Here is a 15,828-nt window from a genome sequence, read left to right on the forward strand (position 1 = left end):
GTGTGCAATTTCCAACATTTCCCCCTTCTTTGAAATAGGGAAACTGTGTGTTCTTACTCACTTTCCCTCTTGCCACTTGCTGGGAAGGGTTGACAACCTGCATCACCTTAGACCTAGAGAAGAAGCCACGGAATGTTCCACCAGTTGGATACTTGGATGATTATACGGAGCAGAGGAACCTATTCACTTCTATCTTACTTAAGCCAATATATTTTGGACAAATTCATTTTTTGCCATTTTTTCATATGCCAACTGTTGTGTTGCTCTCTCAATTAGGCTGCAAATAAATGACGTCTGGTCTTTTTTTTTAAGTTTTTTTTTTTGTAATCTCTATCCCCAACATGGGGCTCAAACTCATGACCCTGAGATCAAGAGTTGAATGCTTCTCTGACTGAGCCAGATTGGTGCCCCAACAACTGTTTTTGTTGTTGTTTTTTTTTTTTAAAGATTTTATTTATTTATTTGACGGACAGAGACACAGCGAGAGAGGGAACACAAGCAGGGGGAATGGGAGAGGGAGAAGCAGGCTTCCTGCTAAGCAGGGAGCCCGATGTGGGGCTTGATCCCAGGACCCTGGTATCATGACCTGAGCGGAAGGCAGATGCTTAACAGAGCCACCCAGGTGCCCTCTAACTGGTCTTAATAAATAAGTAGTGCGAGAAACTTGAATGTGGCTGAACTCCTTTTTAGGTATATTTGGGTCGCAAATACATATCTTACAAAAAAAAAACTTGTATTTACAAATTCAATACATTACAAACAGGCAGTCTTGGGTGGTTTAAAAAGGGTGGGAGCAAAGAGAGCTTTATTGTAGTTATATTTAATACAATTCAGTGTATGTAGTTATGTCTAATATAGTTAATATTCAGTGTGAACAAGATCAACTTCACCTATTTATCTATTTTTTCTTCTTCTGTAGATTGTACACAAGGGAAGGAGGCTTCTTGGTTTTATAGGCCACACTTCTCTTGAGGCGCTCTCCTTTGATGTTAACAATATGTGGCAAGAGAGGGGGCCGGACTGTCAGAACCGTTCCTTGAGGTGTGTAGCCTCGGAGATGCAGTCTGTCCTTACACTGAGGTGTTACTGCAACCCAACCTATGCAGGCATGCGACAGAACACAAAATGGTGTTAGCAACCATCTTATTAAAAACACCAAGCTCGGGCGCCTGGGTGGCTCAGTTGGTTAAGCGACTGCCTTCGGCTCAGGTCGTGATCCTGGAGTCCCGGGATCGAGTCCCACATCGGGCTCCCTGCTCAGCGGGGAGTCTGCTTCTCCCTCTGACCATCTTCCCTCTCGTGCTGTCTATCTCTCATTCTCTCTCTCTCAAATAAATAAAATCTTTAAAAAAACAAAACAAAACAAAAAACACCAAGCTCAAGCTCAAAATGGAGCACCAAAGGAGGTTACTGCTCTTTTTTGCCTTTTTTTTTTTTTTTAAGGATTTTATTTATTTGACAGAGAGAGACCGAACACAAGCAGGGGGAGTGGCAGGAAGAGGGAGAAGCAGGCTTCCCGCTGAGCAGGGAGCCCGATGCAGGCTTGATCCCAGGACTCTGGGATCATGACCTGAGCCGAAGGCAGACAATTAATGACCGAGCCACCCAGGTGTCCCTCTTTTGCTCTATTTTTAAAGAAAGCATGCAATGCATTTGTGAAAAGGTACAAATTTATTTTTACAGTAGGTTGCATTTAATGAATAAACTAGTACGTATTTCCTAAAATCCTCTCAGTTTATGTCAGTTAAATGCACATTTCTATAAAAATATACTGTAAATCAATAAGGCTACTTTATTCACCTTTTAAAAAGTGCCTGGTGTAAAATTACCTGCAGAGGAAAACTTGATGTCAGCCACTGCTTCAGATTCCCCAAGTCCTTCTTTTAATGTAATGTCTTCACCAACAAGAGGAGGAAATCCTGCCATTCGTTCTTCTCCACCCATTGGAACCTGCCATTGAGATAAATATTCTCAGCTACTGAAAACCCCCAATCATTTCTAGTTCAAATGAAAAGCATGGGAGAGCTCTGTAGGGAGATGAAGCCTATAGAGATCCCAGTGACAAAATCTGCATGTGAGCATGTGTCTGGTGGTAACCTCCTGATAGCAGCATCTTGTTTTATTAGTTTACACTATTTTTACAGCCCTCCATAAAGCTTTACAGAGTAATGTTTGGCAATTACGGTAACATCCTTCAAAATACCTTAGTTCTCATAGGCCTGGCTGGCCTCAAAGATTAATCCCTCCCTGCCTCATTACAAGTGAAGGGTACATGTATAATGGGTAAGGTTCAGCTTCTGTTTACAGATGTGTCCATGAATGGGAAGTAACTGGATAATTATTAATAGATCTCTCTGTGTTTAACATGAGGGACACAAGATAGATGTTATAATATGGTCCCTGCGCCCACAGTGGTCAGAAGGTGGAGATAACAGGTAGACAAATTACAAGGTAAGGAGTGTGATGGGAAGTGTCTATTAAGTACTATGGTTGTGGAGGAAGAAGTAATAAACACTGTTTTGGTCGAGGAAAACATTAATGAAGAAGCAGTATCTGAGCAGTATTTTGAGAAATAGGTTGAAGTTACTTACTGGAATGGTATTCTGGGTTAGCATATATATAGACAGAAAAACAGGAAAAAGGATGATGAGTTCAGGGAACTGTAGTTAACTGTATAGGGTATATTACGTCTGTGTATGAGTGTGTATTAGTAATGACGCTATCAGTTTGGACTTCTCAGTAATGTGGAACTACCAGGGAATTATAAGCAGGAAAAAGAATAGAGATAGGAATAAAAAAATACTGTGGCCTGCTTTGTATTTTTGAAAGATCTCTGTAGTGCAGGGTGTCTTAACTTTGGCACTATTGACATTTTAGGCTGAATAATTCTTTGGGGGTGGGCTGGGGAGGCTGTCCTGTGCATTGTAGAATTTTTAGCAGCATCCCTGGCATCTACTCAGTATCCAAGTTGTGAAAAACAAAACTGTCTCCAGTCATTGTCAAATGGCCCCTGGGGGCAAAAGTCAACCCTGGTTGAGAAGCACTGCTTTAGTGGCCGTGTAGGTATATTCGGGGTGGAGGTTGGAGGAGGGCAAAAGCTGGAAGCTAAGAAAATACTTCAGGATCTCAGAAACAGCCTACTGACATCAGATTACAGCCTGAATTGGGAGGCTGGATTCAGTGATAATTAGGAGGCAGGGCTGACTTTCATTTGGGAGGTAAGAAAACCGGGAGGCAAGAATGAGTCTCAGAGTAGCCCCCCAAACACGTTTCTGTTACAGTGGGAGAGAAGGCTGGGACTGTTGCTTTGGAAAGTATCAGTGATGTCCACTCCGAAAACTACACAGATGAGTGGGGGTAGAGAACCACAGAGTTCATTTTTATGAGAGCCATATTAAACAAATTCAGGAAGTTTTCTTTCCTGTAAGTCTCCAGCTGTATTTCAACTCATGTATTAACGTTTTGCCTAAAAAGTGAGCAAATCTGATGGGAAAACCAAAGGCTGTTAAGTGTAGAAAAATCAATAGATCCTATATTGCTGATTGCCTTTATATGCTCACCCACCCTGCAAATCCTACAAGTCTTTGGAATATTCACTTCAGGGCAATTATTTCAATGGAGTTTTAATTTCAGTCTGGCTTTCTTAGGAAATAAAGAAGCATTTACTTCTCAAGTTAGGTTTATCTTTAGCCTTTGAAGGGCAGGTATATATTTTGGGTTTTGGCTTATATTCAGTTGCATAAGCATTAATTAATACTAAATCACCTCTGCTGGATGCACCTGGTATTTTTGTAGATGTGTTCCATCATCATCACAAACACATAGGACTTACAGCAGTGCCCTGGAACTCAGTCCTCACCACAACCTTGTGATGTAGGTACGACACAGTCACACAGCTTTGTGAAGTGGTGGAAAAGAGCATTTGGACCGTCTGGCTGTGGCGATCTTAAACACTGTACAGACATTGTACATTAACCGCGTGTGTGCAATGCCTTATTAAGCTGAAAACAGTTCCCACACAGTATTTGGTGAACTTAGAACAATTTCAGTGACACACTAAGGACCAAACAGGGACTGCAGAGGACAGGAGGAGCACGAGAAGTATTGACTGTAAAAGAAGGAAGAAGCAGGACACTGAGTTTTGTTTTCTTTTGTTTTTTAAAGATGAAACTGTAGCATACTTATGGGGGAAGGAAGGAACTAGTAGAGCAGAAGTAAAAAGCCAGGATAATCTATAAGTGTCTGGGAGTAAGAACCTGGGAGGAGATCTTTTCCACTTGGACCAGGACTTCGTAGCCTTGGCCTTACGGACATTTTGGACCAGATATTTCATTGTAGTCTTTCTTGTGCAATGCAGGATGTTCAGCATTATCCCTGGCCTCCGTCCACTGGATGCCAGTAATGCCCCCAGTTGTGAGAAAATGTGTGGCTTCTCTTCGCTCAGCATTAATCCAATACAACTTTCTGCAATGATGTGACTGCTAGGCAGTTGGAAAGTAGCTAGTGCAACTGAAAAGCTAAATTTTAGATTTAAATTGAAATAGCCACTTGTGGCTACGGTATTGGCCAGTGTAGTTTAGAGAAAACACAAGTCTGTAGCTATTCTAGGATCAGTCCAAACAACATCCCTTTTCTTATAGGGTCCACTTTACTTTATAGCCAAAATCCTCAAGCAGAACAGGTGAGGAGAGAGCTAGCTGATCATATAACAAAAATGGTAGGTCCAACAAAGGCTTTCTTAGCAGGGCTGTGGGACTGTCACAGTGTAGGTTAACCCAATTGTGCAATCTTCAAAGTGTGCTGCCTCACCTTGAGTAATGTATGACCGGCATGCTTCTGATACATAGTATCTGCCCTGTCAAAGGAAGTAATATGCACAGGGAGGAGGTTGGAAGCCACAACTGTAAACCAAGCCGACTGATTTCCCTTAAGAAAGGAAGAAAATAAGTTATTTTACAGACTGAAGAACTTGCAAAACCAACATATTACAAATTACAATCAATTACCATGCCCCTCAAAAAAAACCAAGCTCCCTTTATAAATATATGGAGATGTAAATAAGTAGATTTAAAAGAAAAACATAAGAAGGGGTGCCTGGGTGGCTCAGTCCGTTAAAGCAGCTGACTCTTGATCTCAGGGTCATGAGTTTAAGCCCTGTGCTGGGCTCCATGCTGGGCATGAAGCCTACTTAAAAGAAAAAAAGAAAAAAAGTATATATATGGGAATATAAGTAAAAGGAAATGCTTTAATTGTGCCAGTATAAAGTTAGGTTTAACATTCTGTGGGCTTTAATGAAACATATAAGGGTTTTAAGTGTGTAAGTCTAAATTGCCAAAAAATTATGAGAAAACACAAAACCCAAGAAATATGCTATAGCGATGGCCTGCAAGTTACATTTACTGTTGCTGGATACATCCATGTTACATTTTCTTTTTCTCCTCACTTTGGGAAAACAGGGAGCAATTCTATAAATACTCTAAAATCACCAGAATGATGCTATGTAAATGAATATCAAACAAAAAAGCACATATGTAATGTATACATAGCTTGGGATATAAACAGCGTGGGAGGGGCGCCTGGCTGGCTTGGTCAGTGGAGCATGTGACTCTTGATCAGGAGTTGTGAGTTCAAGCTCCACACTGGGTGTAGAGATGACTTAAAAATAAAAACTTAAAAAGTGCGGGATTTATTTAATGCACACTAACCCTGTACCTAAAGGTTGGACCTATTTTTTTTTTTAACCTATGATTTCCATGTGAAACAATACCACAGGATAGGGGCAGTATCTTTTCCTCATGCCAAGCTGTATGGGGCATTCAATATCCTAATGAAGATCTAGCTTTTGAGACATACTACTTGTTTTTCCTCCCCATTTCTTTTTCCCAAGTTTTTATTATGGACATTTTCAAACAAACAAACAAAAAAGTATCAACTTCCTAGTTGATACTAGTCATGAACTAGTTATCAACAATTTGCCAATCTCGTTCATAGATCTGCATTCTTAAAGTAATCCTAAGTCATTTTTTAACAGACTTTCCTTACCTGCAGAAAATCTAGGCGGCCTATGGCACCCAAAAACAGAACCATTCCTGGTTTAAGCACAAAAGTTCTTGGAACAATGGAATGTGTTGGCAAAACAATATTTACTTCTTTTTCTGTTAGAAGGTTTAAAATCTGTAAAGCAGAGGGCAGATATTTTAGAGAATTACTTTTATTGAAGATACGATATATTGTGATTTACCTTTAAGGTAAAGAGTGATAGGGATGCCTGGGTGGCTCAGTCATTAAGCGTCTGCCTTTGGCTCGGGTCATGATCTCAGGGTACTGGGATCGAATTCCACATTGGGCTCCCTGCTCAGTGGGAAATCTGCTTCTCCCTCTCCCACTCCCCCTGCTTGTGTTTCCTCTCTCGCTGTCCCACTCTCTGTCAAATAAATAAATAAAATCTTAAAAAAAAAAAGTGATAACTTTTTTTTCCAGACTTCACAATAAACCAAAGTATGTCAGAATTTGCTGCACATAAAATTGCTACATTCTTTCTAAATCAATCGATTTATGGATGGCTCTACTCTTGTTTCACAACTTAATACTGAGCAAAACAACTTATATGGGAGTATAAGACTTTGTATGTCAGTAGCATCCCTCAAATGTCAAAATTGGTGTGAACTGAAAACACTGATGTGTCAATCCCGAAACAGCACATATGTTCTCTCCACCAAGGCTTCTAGGGACCAGTAGTTCTCAGGTAAAGGTAAGGCAATATGCCATCTGCTAGCCCAGTGGCAAGTATGCATGCATTAAATGCAAAATGGTCACCTCATTCTAGGAGCAGTTATAGAGCTTTGAAGAACCCTTTTCTGAAGTCTGGTCTTCAGTTTTCTTATTTCCCCCAAACACTCAGCAAAAAACGAGAGAGAAAGTTATGACTACTCTGGCTTCTAAGGATGAAGAGTTCCTAAAGAGAGTAACTAGAAAAGGCAAGCCAGGAAGCACAAGATTCTGGTAGGATTTAAGGAATCAAAATCTGATTAAAAAAGAAATATTATGGGGCATCTGGCTGGCTCAGCTGGTAAAGTATGTGACTCTTGATCTCAGGGTTCTGAATTCGAGCCCCACACTGGGTGTAGAGATTACTTAAAAAAATTAAAAAAAAAGTATTAGAGAAGGTAAAAAAGTGGATTAAAAAACTTTTATGAACTTGATTCTTAAGAAAAGTAACAAGGAGGGGTGCTTGGGTGGCCCAGTCAGTTAAGCATCTGACTTGGTTTCAGCTCAGGTCATGATCTCAGGGTTGTGGGATCGAACCCCACATTGGGCTCTGTACTAGGTGCAGAGTCTGCTTGAGATTCTTTCCCTCTCTCTCTCCTTATGCCCCCCCTTGCTTTCTCTCTCAAATAAATAAAATCTTAAAAACAACAAAAAAAGAAAAATAACAAGGAAATAAAGAATATGTGAAACCTAGAAAGCCTCACAAGAAAATATGTGGGCCACAAGTACTTTCTTCAGCATCTGTTTTAAAAAGCACATTAAAAGCCACCTGCAGTAGAAGCCTTTTAACCCTTTTTAGCAGAGACCCTAATTTATTTCTCAACAGAGTTCCTTGATGTGGTTTGGAAAAACACTGGTTTAAGGCATCTAATAAATGTATCATTAAACTGACACAGAAACAAACTGCCAGAGCCCTTTTAGATCTAAAAACTTAGGGTCTCATTTTGCTGGCTACAGTATTTAGCAAATTCTTGCTTTTCTATTTGACAAGAAGGTACAGATGACTAAAGTAACTGCTATCCTTGACTTGATTCTAAAAGGGAAGAATAAGTTGGTGAATGGTGAAGTTCAAGTGCTGGAACATTATTAGAAAGCAGTCCAGTTACTCTGAAGCTACAGATTGCTAAGGAAGAGACAGGACACAAGCAATTATTCTAGGAGCGCAAAAAAGTTAAAAATGTCTACATAATTCTATGACATGAGACACTAAATAGAGTATAATTCTGAGGCTGAAACTAAGTGATCCAGATAAGGCAAAGAGTGAAAAGAAGCTAAGACACCACTGTTGTTTAATAGGCATATACAGACATAATTAGGCAAATCAGGAACTTGCGTCAGTAACCAGATTCAAAGGAAACTGATTAATGGATCTGTTGTAAGGCTGTATCCTGGATGCATTCTTCAGTCAATCCGTGACTTGGATGATAATCAAAATTGCAAATGAATAAAAAGTTGTGAGATTTAATGAATGTGTAGGATATGGGCTTAATTTAATGAGATAAAAGAAAGTTGCCCAGAAGATTGTAACTGGAGTAAAAAGACGTGTACGGGCAAGACAGGTGGAGTTAATCTTATTCTAAGTTGTGCTCATCTGAGGGCACTTACATAAGAAATTTAGTTCTTAATGTCATATATATTTTTAAAGATTTTATTTGAGAGGGGGAGAGAGAGAGCGCGAGAGCACACACAAGCAGGGGGGAAGGGCAGAGGAAGAGAGAGAAGCAGACTCCCCGCTGAGCAGGGAGCCCAACAGACGCGGGGCTAGATCCCAGGGTCCTGGGATCATGACCTGAGCCGAAGGCAGATGCTTAACGAACTGAGCCACCCAGCCGCCCTTTAGTGTCATATTTTAAGGACAAAAACAAATAAGAAAATATTTTGAAAAGAGGCCTGAGTTGACAAAAAGCCTCTAGAGAGAACAACTACAAGAAACAAAGAGAAATCATCTGAATTATGTCAGCACAGTAAATGTTCATTGTTTGTTGGATGAACTAATGAAAGAGTAGAGTGAGGAAGAAATAAGATATTAAACTTAAAATAGTTCAAAGTCTAGCAAGGGAAACAGGCATTATGTTCATTCCATACAGGACCATTTGGAGGAACAATGGGTACAAGTTACAGGGAGACTGTTCAGCTCCACACAAAGAGCAGGTCAAAGGCCAGATGGGTTACCACGGGAGACGAGGGGACACTACTTTAGCTGATGGTGAGTCACTCCTTATTTCAGTTCAAGCTGGACGGATATGTTTAGAGGGAATTCAAGCATAGAATAGGTGGCCGGACTGCAGCGATCGTTGTTTTCTTCCAACCTCAAAATCTAGGATTTTATAAATGTCTCCCTAACAAAGATAACAACCACACTAACACAAAGAGGTTGTGAGCAGTGAAGCCTACCAAACAGAATACAGATCTTGATGGCACATAGCTCACCCTGAACTGCTTCTATGAATGAATCAGAAGTGAGTCTAAAGTGAAAGGATACGCCTTTCCTGTGTTCTGCCAATGAAGATGGCACTCGCGCAATTGAAAGTTAATAGTTCCAGAAGACATCAAAAACGTACACAATTTTCTTTTGTAATTCCAGGGGTGTCATGAAACCAGTGGGCATCTTTCACATCTTGCGGGGTCAATTCTACTCGTTTGGTGGATTTATCTGCAACCATAACAGGTTCATTTTCCATGTCAAAGGCAAGTGCATCAGCATCAAACTCAAAGGCAGCTTCATCTTTCCGTTCTTCTGAATACAAGAATGTTCTTCTAACTCTTCCTAGAACAAGTTATATTCAAGCTATTAGTCACTCCTTTGAAGCTTTTAATTTCAGACAGATAATTCTTATTCTCCTCACTTGCCTCAAAAACAAGTTACTTAGACTAACTATGGTATCTGGAAGAAAGACTACAATGATACCTTTGCCCTTTTTTTCAAAGGCAGTGGAGGTCAGACTCTTGCAATGGTCAAATATGTCACTAGCTGGGTACACTGGTCAAGGGGCTGGGTGGTTGGGGGAAAAGTGCTGGCAACCAAACTGTTTTCAGTGAAGGAAGGTTGAAAAAAATACCAAGGAGAGAGGGACAATCTAATATAAAGCTGCGGTATGGAGTCCACAACTTGTGCTGGTCTGCAAGGAGAGGATGCTGTTTCTCAGCGAAAATGCTTCCACCCCTGACAATGGCTAGGTGGAAGTTTTGCAGGTTTCCCTTCCTGGATTTCTCCAAGTATCTACTGTTTCAGTTTTCTTAGCACAGTTAACTCTGGGTTTCCAAACAGCAGCCTTGCCTCTCAAGGGCCTCTTTGTTCCAGAACAAGGAGAGTAGTCTCTCCCCACAAAAACTGGCTAGCCCTAGACAGCTGTATTTCAAGTTGTTCAACAAAAAATTTTAACATAGCCCCAACAAGAGTTCTCCTATAGAAGACGCTTACCTACTACATAACCATGCTTTTTCAAGAGATTAAGTTGATTTTGTTCTTGCTGACTAAGATCTTCTTCACCTTCAGCTGCAGTTTTTTTAAGCCTTTTTTGTCTTTCAAACATCCTGTAAGGTGTTGGGTTGCAAATAGGAAACTTCAAAAGGTTTAATGTAGTACCTGAAATACCAAAGAGTAAATATGTTCTTATAAACATTGTACAAGAAGAAGGAATATGGGGAGGAAAACTAACATGTTTTCTTTTAAAGATTTTTAATTTATTTTTTAGAGAGAGAGGACAAGCAGAGAAGCAGACTCCCTGCTGAGCAGGGGACCAGATGCGGGACTCGATCCCAGGACCCTGGGATCATGACCTGAGCCGAAGGCAGAGGCTTAATGGACTAAGCCACCCAGGCGCCCCGGAAAACTAACATTTTTGAGGAGCTACACTGACTTGGGTACTGCGATTTACTTCACTTAACCTTCATGACAACCTGCTACAAGATCGTTCTTATTTTATAGATGAGGAAATAGGCTCAGAGATTGGCCCACAGACTCAACCTGGATTTGAATCCCAAATCTGCAGACCTGCTTTCTTTCCATTTTCACTGTACTACCATCCAGCATAAAAACACTTCTGTATATAATTTAACCAAAGTCCTGGACAGAGAAGAAGAGCTTATCAAAGTTAAACACTGGTTTCAAAGGAACAAATAAGGCAGTTCTGCCAACTGTTAAATACCAACATGGTCACAGAAGGACCCATTTTGCAATTACAGATGTTTCTTAAAACCAAAGTTGAGGGAAGCCTGGGTAGCTCAGTGGGTTAAGCGTCTGCCTTCAGCTCAGGTCATGATCCCAGGCTCCTGGGATGGAGTCCTGAATCGGCTCCTTGCTCAGCAGGGAGCCTGCTTCTCTCTCTACCTCCTGCTCCCCCTGCTTGTGCTCTCTCTCTGACAAATAAATAAATAAAGGGGTGCCTGGGTGGCTCAGTCGGTTAAGCGTCTGCCTTCGGCTCAGGTCATGATCCCAGGGTCCTGGGATGGAGTCCCGCGTCGGGCTCCCTGCTTAGCAGGGAGTCTGCTTCTCCCTCTCCCTCTGCCTGCCACTCTGCCTACCTGTGCTCTCTACCTCTCTGTCAAATAAATAAAATCTTAAAAAAAAGCAAAACCCACAAAGTTGACTTTTTTTCTCAAAGCCACAAATCATATAGCATTAGTGAATTATTCAAGTGTTAAATGTGTATAGTATACTGATCTTATGAATAAACTTAAGATATGAAGAGTAAGACCGAGGGGGTGGAAGTTTAGAAAGTAAAAGGAAAAAAAGAAAGTAAAAAGAACGACTTTCCAGAGAAACATACAAAGTAAAGCTACCAGGGAAACCTCCAAGAGAGCAGGAACTCTTGCTTTGTTTCCTGGTTCATCTACAGTGCCTAAAGAACAGTGACTGGAACACAGAAGTGCTCCATATATATGCCCATGAGAAAATGACTCTACCATGTACTAAATTTCCAAGTACTAACTAGGCTGACACAAAAGAGGCGTGACCAAAGTATGGAGAGAATTTTTAAACGGAAGGCTCCAGACAGCCCCTGGTGGACATTAAGGAAGGACATACGAGGTGCCTGGGCTGCAACCAGACTTTCAGCATCTCAGAAAAGGAAGGGAGCGGGCCTCCTAAGGCTCACCAGGCCAAGGGGAGATGGTGGCTCTGTCGATAGCCTCAGCGCCCTTGGCGACGCAGTAGTCGGATTCTAGGAGCGTGTTGAAGAGAGTGGACTTGCCAGCGTTAGTGGCGCCAACCAGGTACACGTCGCCGCGGTAACGCCAGGAGCGCTGAAGCGCTGTGATCAATTCTTCCACGCCATAGCCAGTCTTGGCGCTAATGAGCCGTACATCCCTGAGCACGGTGCGGGTCCTGGCGGAAGGAATCGAATTCTCCCTCCCGTCTTGCTGCGGGTCCTCGCCGGCGTGTTGTGGTCCTCGGTGGCCAGAGGGCCGCAGGAGCCCTGCGCGGGTACAGTCGTCCCATAGTCGTTCCCGGAGCCGCTGCAGGTAGCCGGACGCGTCCTGGGGCAGCAGGTCCACCTTGTTCCCCAGCACGATCAGCTGCCTGGGGCCCACCAGCGCGGGCAGGTCGGACAGCAGGGCGTCGGGCAGATCGAGCAGGTCCACCATGTAGAGCACCAGGGCGGGCCCCGGGCGACGCAGCGCAGCGCTCACCAGGTCCAGATACTGCTCGCGGCTCATCTGCACGCGCAGGGCGCGCCGGTAGTGCACCAGCAGCCAGCAGCGCTGGCACACAGTTCGCGCCAGCCCGCCGTCAGTCTGCGCCGCTGCGCTGAGGAACTTCTCGCTGGGCAGGTAGCCGGGCACGCCGGGGTCCTGGCAGTGCAGCTCCGCTCCGCAGCCCGAGCAGTTCAGGCCGCTGGGCGGCACCGTCGGGTCCGGCTGTCCCACGACCAGGTGTAGCCGGCTCCTGGCCCGTATCTTCTGCTGCTGCCGTTCTTCCCGCCGCTGCTGCTTCTGTCGCTCCTCCTCCTCCTGCCGCTGCTGCAGCTTTCGCAGCTGCTTTTCGAGGATCGGTGCAGGCTCGGGCTCCGAGACGTACTCGGGGAACAGAAAATGCTCCTCCATGTCAATCCTCCCTTCGTAACCCCCAGTCGCCGTTGAGCCATGGGAAAGCCTATGTCCCAGGTCCGATGGGTGCTGAGAGGAGGAGGCGACCGCATATCTCTCGAAAAGCGACTCCCGAGGGACATGGCGCGCTACGGTGGGAGCTGATCCCCGTAGGAAGGGCCACAGTAGTCGGCGGGTGAAGCGTGAAGGCAGCATGGAGACCGCAACCCGGGGCACGGCGGGGGCGGAGTCACAAGCGCGCAGGCGCACTGGGACCCGAGATGCGCGTTAAAATCCTGAGACTTAAGCCCGGGACTACTGGTGGGCTTTCATTTACCGGAAAGCGCACTTCGGCTTCTTTCGCGTCTAATCCTGTGAGTTCTCGCGATGAAGAATCTGAGGCCGGAGAACCCATTCAAAGCTACGTCAAAAGCGTCGGCGACATAGGCTGAGCTGGGTGGGCGGGAGAGGCTAATGGGGGTTTTGTGTACTTTCAGGCTTCTTCAACGCGCCATCGCTGGCACAACTCGCTTTTAGTGAATCACATTTTTTAAAAGCTTCATGTTTTTAGTCTCTAGAAGTGCAAAAAAACCCCCCCATCAAATGCCGCATACCCACGGCCTCAATTAATATCTTTTATTAATACATCTTTCTGGTTTTTTTAGGTGTCATTATTTGTGCAACAATATTGAAAAAACAAAAAATTTAATTGGCGAGATCCTATCCTCACTAGAGGAACAGTCCTCGCTATCAGCCACCGGAGGCGGGGGGGGGGTGTCTACGATTTGCGCGTGCGCAATTCTAACTCATCAAACCGTAGCCTCCCACTTGCGCAGGCGCAGATCTTACGTTAGCCGTTTTGTGGGTGGCCTTTGGCCTGAGAAGCAGAGCATTCTGGGAACGCCGGAGACGGAAATTACTTCTCTTCACGCTGCGGGTGTTGTAGGCTGCAGCGCGATTTTCTCTGATTCCAAGAGTTAGGAACTTGGGAACCGTTTGCCAATATGTATGACGCGGACGAGGGTAGGTAACTCCTCAGAATACTCCGCTACTACCTATCTAAGGAGGGAAAAGTGGGGAGCTGAACCAATTGAGGATTTGCGGCCTCCCCCTTACTCGCCGCTGAAGTGTTCCCAGTCGTGCCCCCAACATTCCCCAGGCTGGGAACGAAGCTGGGATTGTGAAAGATGGAGGGTGCAGGGAACCTTAGCATTAATGCTCCTGGTCAGGTGATTTTGTTCTCTCCACTTTCTGCTCCTGGCTGAGTCTGATACCGCCTTCCCGAATTGAAATGGCGTGCGGAGCAGTAAGACAGTTTCCATTGTTTTGACTTTGAAGTAAAGGGCTCCTTTCTGGATTTCCCCCGAGGCCAGAGTGAATTTATTGAATAGTTGAATTGTTGAGTGTTAGCCTGTGCCAAGCATTGTGCTAGGTTTTACAGCCGGGTCAAAGAATCTAGTGTCTGTGTCGGGCGTTCCTTCATGCTGTCATATGTCTTAAGTAAATTGTCTTAAAAGATGACCTTCAGGGCGCCTGGGTGGCTCAGTTGGCTAAGCGTCTGCCTTTGGCTCAGATCATGATCCCAGGGTCCCGGGATCGAGTCCCACATCGGGCTCCCTGCTCAGCAGGGAGTCTACTTCTCTCTGCCCCTCTATCCCTCCCTGGCTTGTACTCTTTCTCACTCTCACTCTCTCTCAAATAAATAAAATCTTAAAAAAAGACCTTTAAATTTCGTCTCCCTACAGATGGAAGAGTTTTCAGGTGTTACGTATCCTATTGAGTAGGGCCAATATGTCTTTGGTTTTTTCCTTTCACATGTAGAATTCTTAGTCGTGTCTAGTGTATATTCATTATGTATTTTTAATGCTGGGTCTTCCATTCTCCACAGCTACTATTTCAAACCACCTTTTTCTGATTCCCAGTCTTGTAGCCACCTCTCACGTTTCTCCTTATTCCCAGGCCACTCCATGGAGAAAAAGAAGAAAAAACGTAAACTACTGTTTAAACTTCTCTGTCTCCTATCTTGAGTCTGGAAATTTGTTAGCATCATTAGATTTCTTAACTCCTATCTCAGAAAAAAAGTTAAAAGTTTTCTTAGCTTAACTTTTTGAGTGGGTAGAATATTCTCATGGCTCACAAGGTAGAAAATATTAAAATGTTAAAGCATAAGGTTTTATTCTTGTCCACCATCTGTGTAGAGTGAGCCTCCTCCACAGTAAGTTACCTCTGTTCTTAGGTTCTCTCTCGAGTGCTTTATGCATATTCAAGCAAATAGAAATGGGATTCTGTTTTCCATCCTTTTACAGAAAAAAGATAACACACTTTTCTGCACTTTTATTTATATATATATATTTATATTTAGGAGATTTTCATGAGCACCTCATTTTTTTCACACCTACCTAGTTTGTATGGATGTACCTTAAGTAGTGTTTTATTGATGGGTATTTGGGTTATATCCAGTATTTTTCTGGTTCAAATAGTGCTGTTATTAATTATCTTGTACATGTCATTTTGTCCAGTGCAGGTATGTCTGTAGGAGAAATTCCTAGATATAGAATTGTCAGCTCAAATGATATACATGTTTAACATTTTGCAGATGGTGCTAAGTGACCTTTATGGTGACTGTACTAGTTTATATTCTTTTTTTTTGTTAAGATTTTATTTATCTGAGAGATAGAGCACAAGTGGGGAGGAGAGGGAAAAGCAGGCTCCCTGCGAGTGGGAAGCCTGATATGGGGCTCGATCCCAGGACCCCGCATCATGACCTGAGCTGAAGGTAGACACTCAACCGACTGAGCCACCCAGGCACCCCAGTGTATTCTCATTAGCAATGTATAATAATCCTGTGGAAAGAGAGTTAAAGTTACTTCTCTTATCAAGTCTGTTCCAGCATTGAGTCTACATTCCATTCCTGCCTGTGTCCTTTGATATCTTTTTTTTGTTTTTGTTTTTTATTTTTTTTTATTTTTTTATTTTTTTAAAAGATTTTATTTATTTATGAGAGAGAATGAGAGAGAGAGAGAGAGCATGAGA

General features: G+C 43.2%; 2 protein-coding genes across 4 annotated transcripts in view; one reads left to right on the forward strand and one right to left on the reverse strand.

The window, feature by feature from the left end:
* Positions 1-774: 774 nt before the first annotated feature.
* On the reverse strand, positions 775-13,504 carry NOA1 (nitric oxide associated 1). 2 transcript variants are annotated; one of them, XM_025887039.2, is made up of 7 exons: positions 11,865-13,263; positions 10,190-10,354; positions 9,330-9,535; positions 6,043-6,174; positions 4,810-4,926; positions 1,830-1,950; positions 775-1,098 (listed from the first exon to the last, which is right to left on the reverse strand). In XM_025887039.2, the coding sequence occupies exons 1-7, from the start codon at positions 13,009-13,011 to the stop codon at positions 899-901; spliced, it is 2,088 nt and encodes a 695-aa protein (XP_025742824.1). In that variant the 5' UTR covers positions 13,012-13,263; the 3' UTR covers positions 775-898. The 2 variants fall into 2 exon arrangements, with proteins under 2 accessions (XP_025742824.1, XP_025742825.1); XM_025887040.2 differs by lacking the exon at positions 6,043-6,174 and having other exon boundaries at positions 11,865-13,504.
* A 160-nt stretch (positions 13,505-13,664) lies between these two features.
* The window catches only part of POLR2B (RNA polymerase II subunit B), a 45,939-nt gene continuing 43,775 nt past the window's right edge, over positions 13,665-15,828 (forward strand). Inside the window, exon 1 of one of the 2 annotated variants that reach the window (XM_025887038.2) lies at positions 13,665-13,818. In XM_025887038.2, the coding sequence (XP_025742823.1) occupies positions 13,800-13,818 (19 nt within the window). In that variant the 5' untranslated portion in view covers positions 13,665-13,799. The remainder of the gene's footprint in view (positions 13,819-15,828) is intronic. The other variant, XM_073891738.1, reaches the window with a different exon arrangement.

Source organism: Callorhinus ursinus, unplaced genomic scaffold (assembly GCF_003265705.2).
Source record: "Callorhinus ursinus isolate GAN/ISIS: 27379988/994484 unplaced genomic scaffold, GSC_fseal_2.0 scaffold4, whole genome shotgun sequence".
NCBI classification, from domain to species: Eukaryota; Metazoa; Chordata; class Mammalia; order Carnivora; family Otariidae; genus Callorhinus; species Callorhinus ursinus.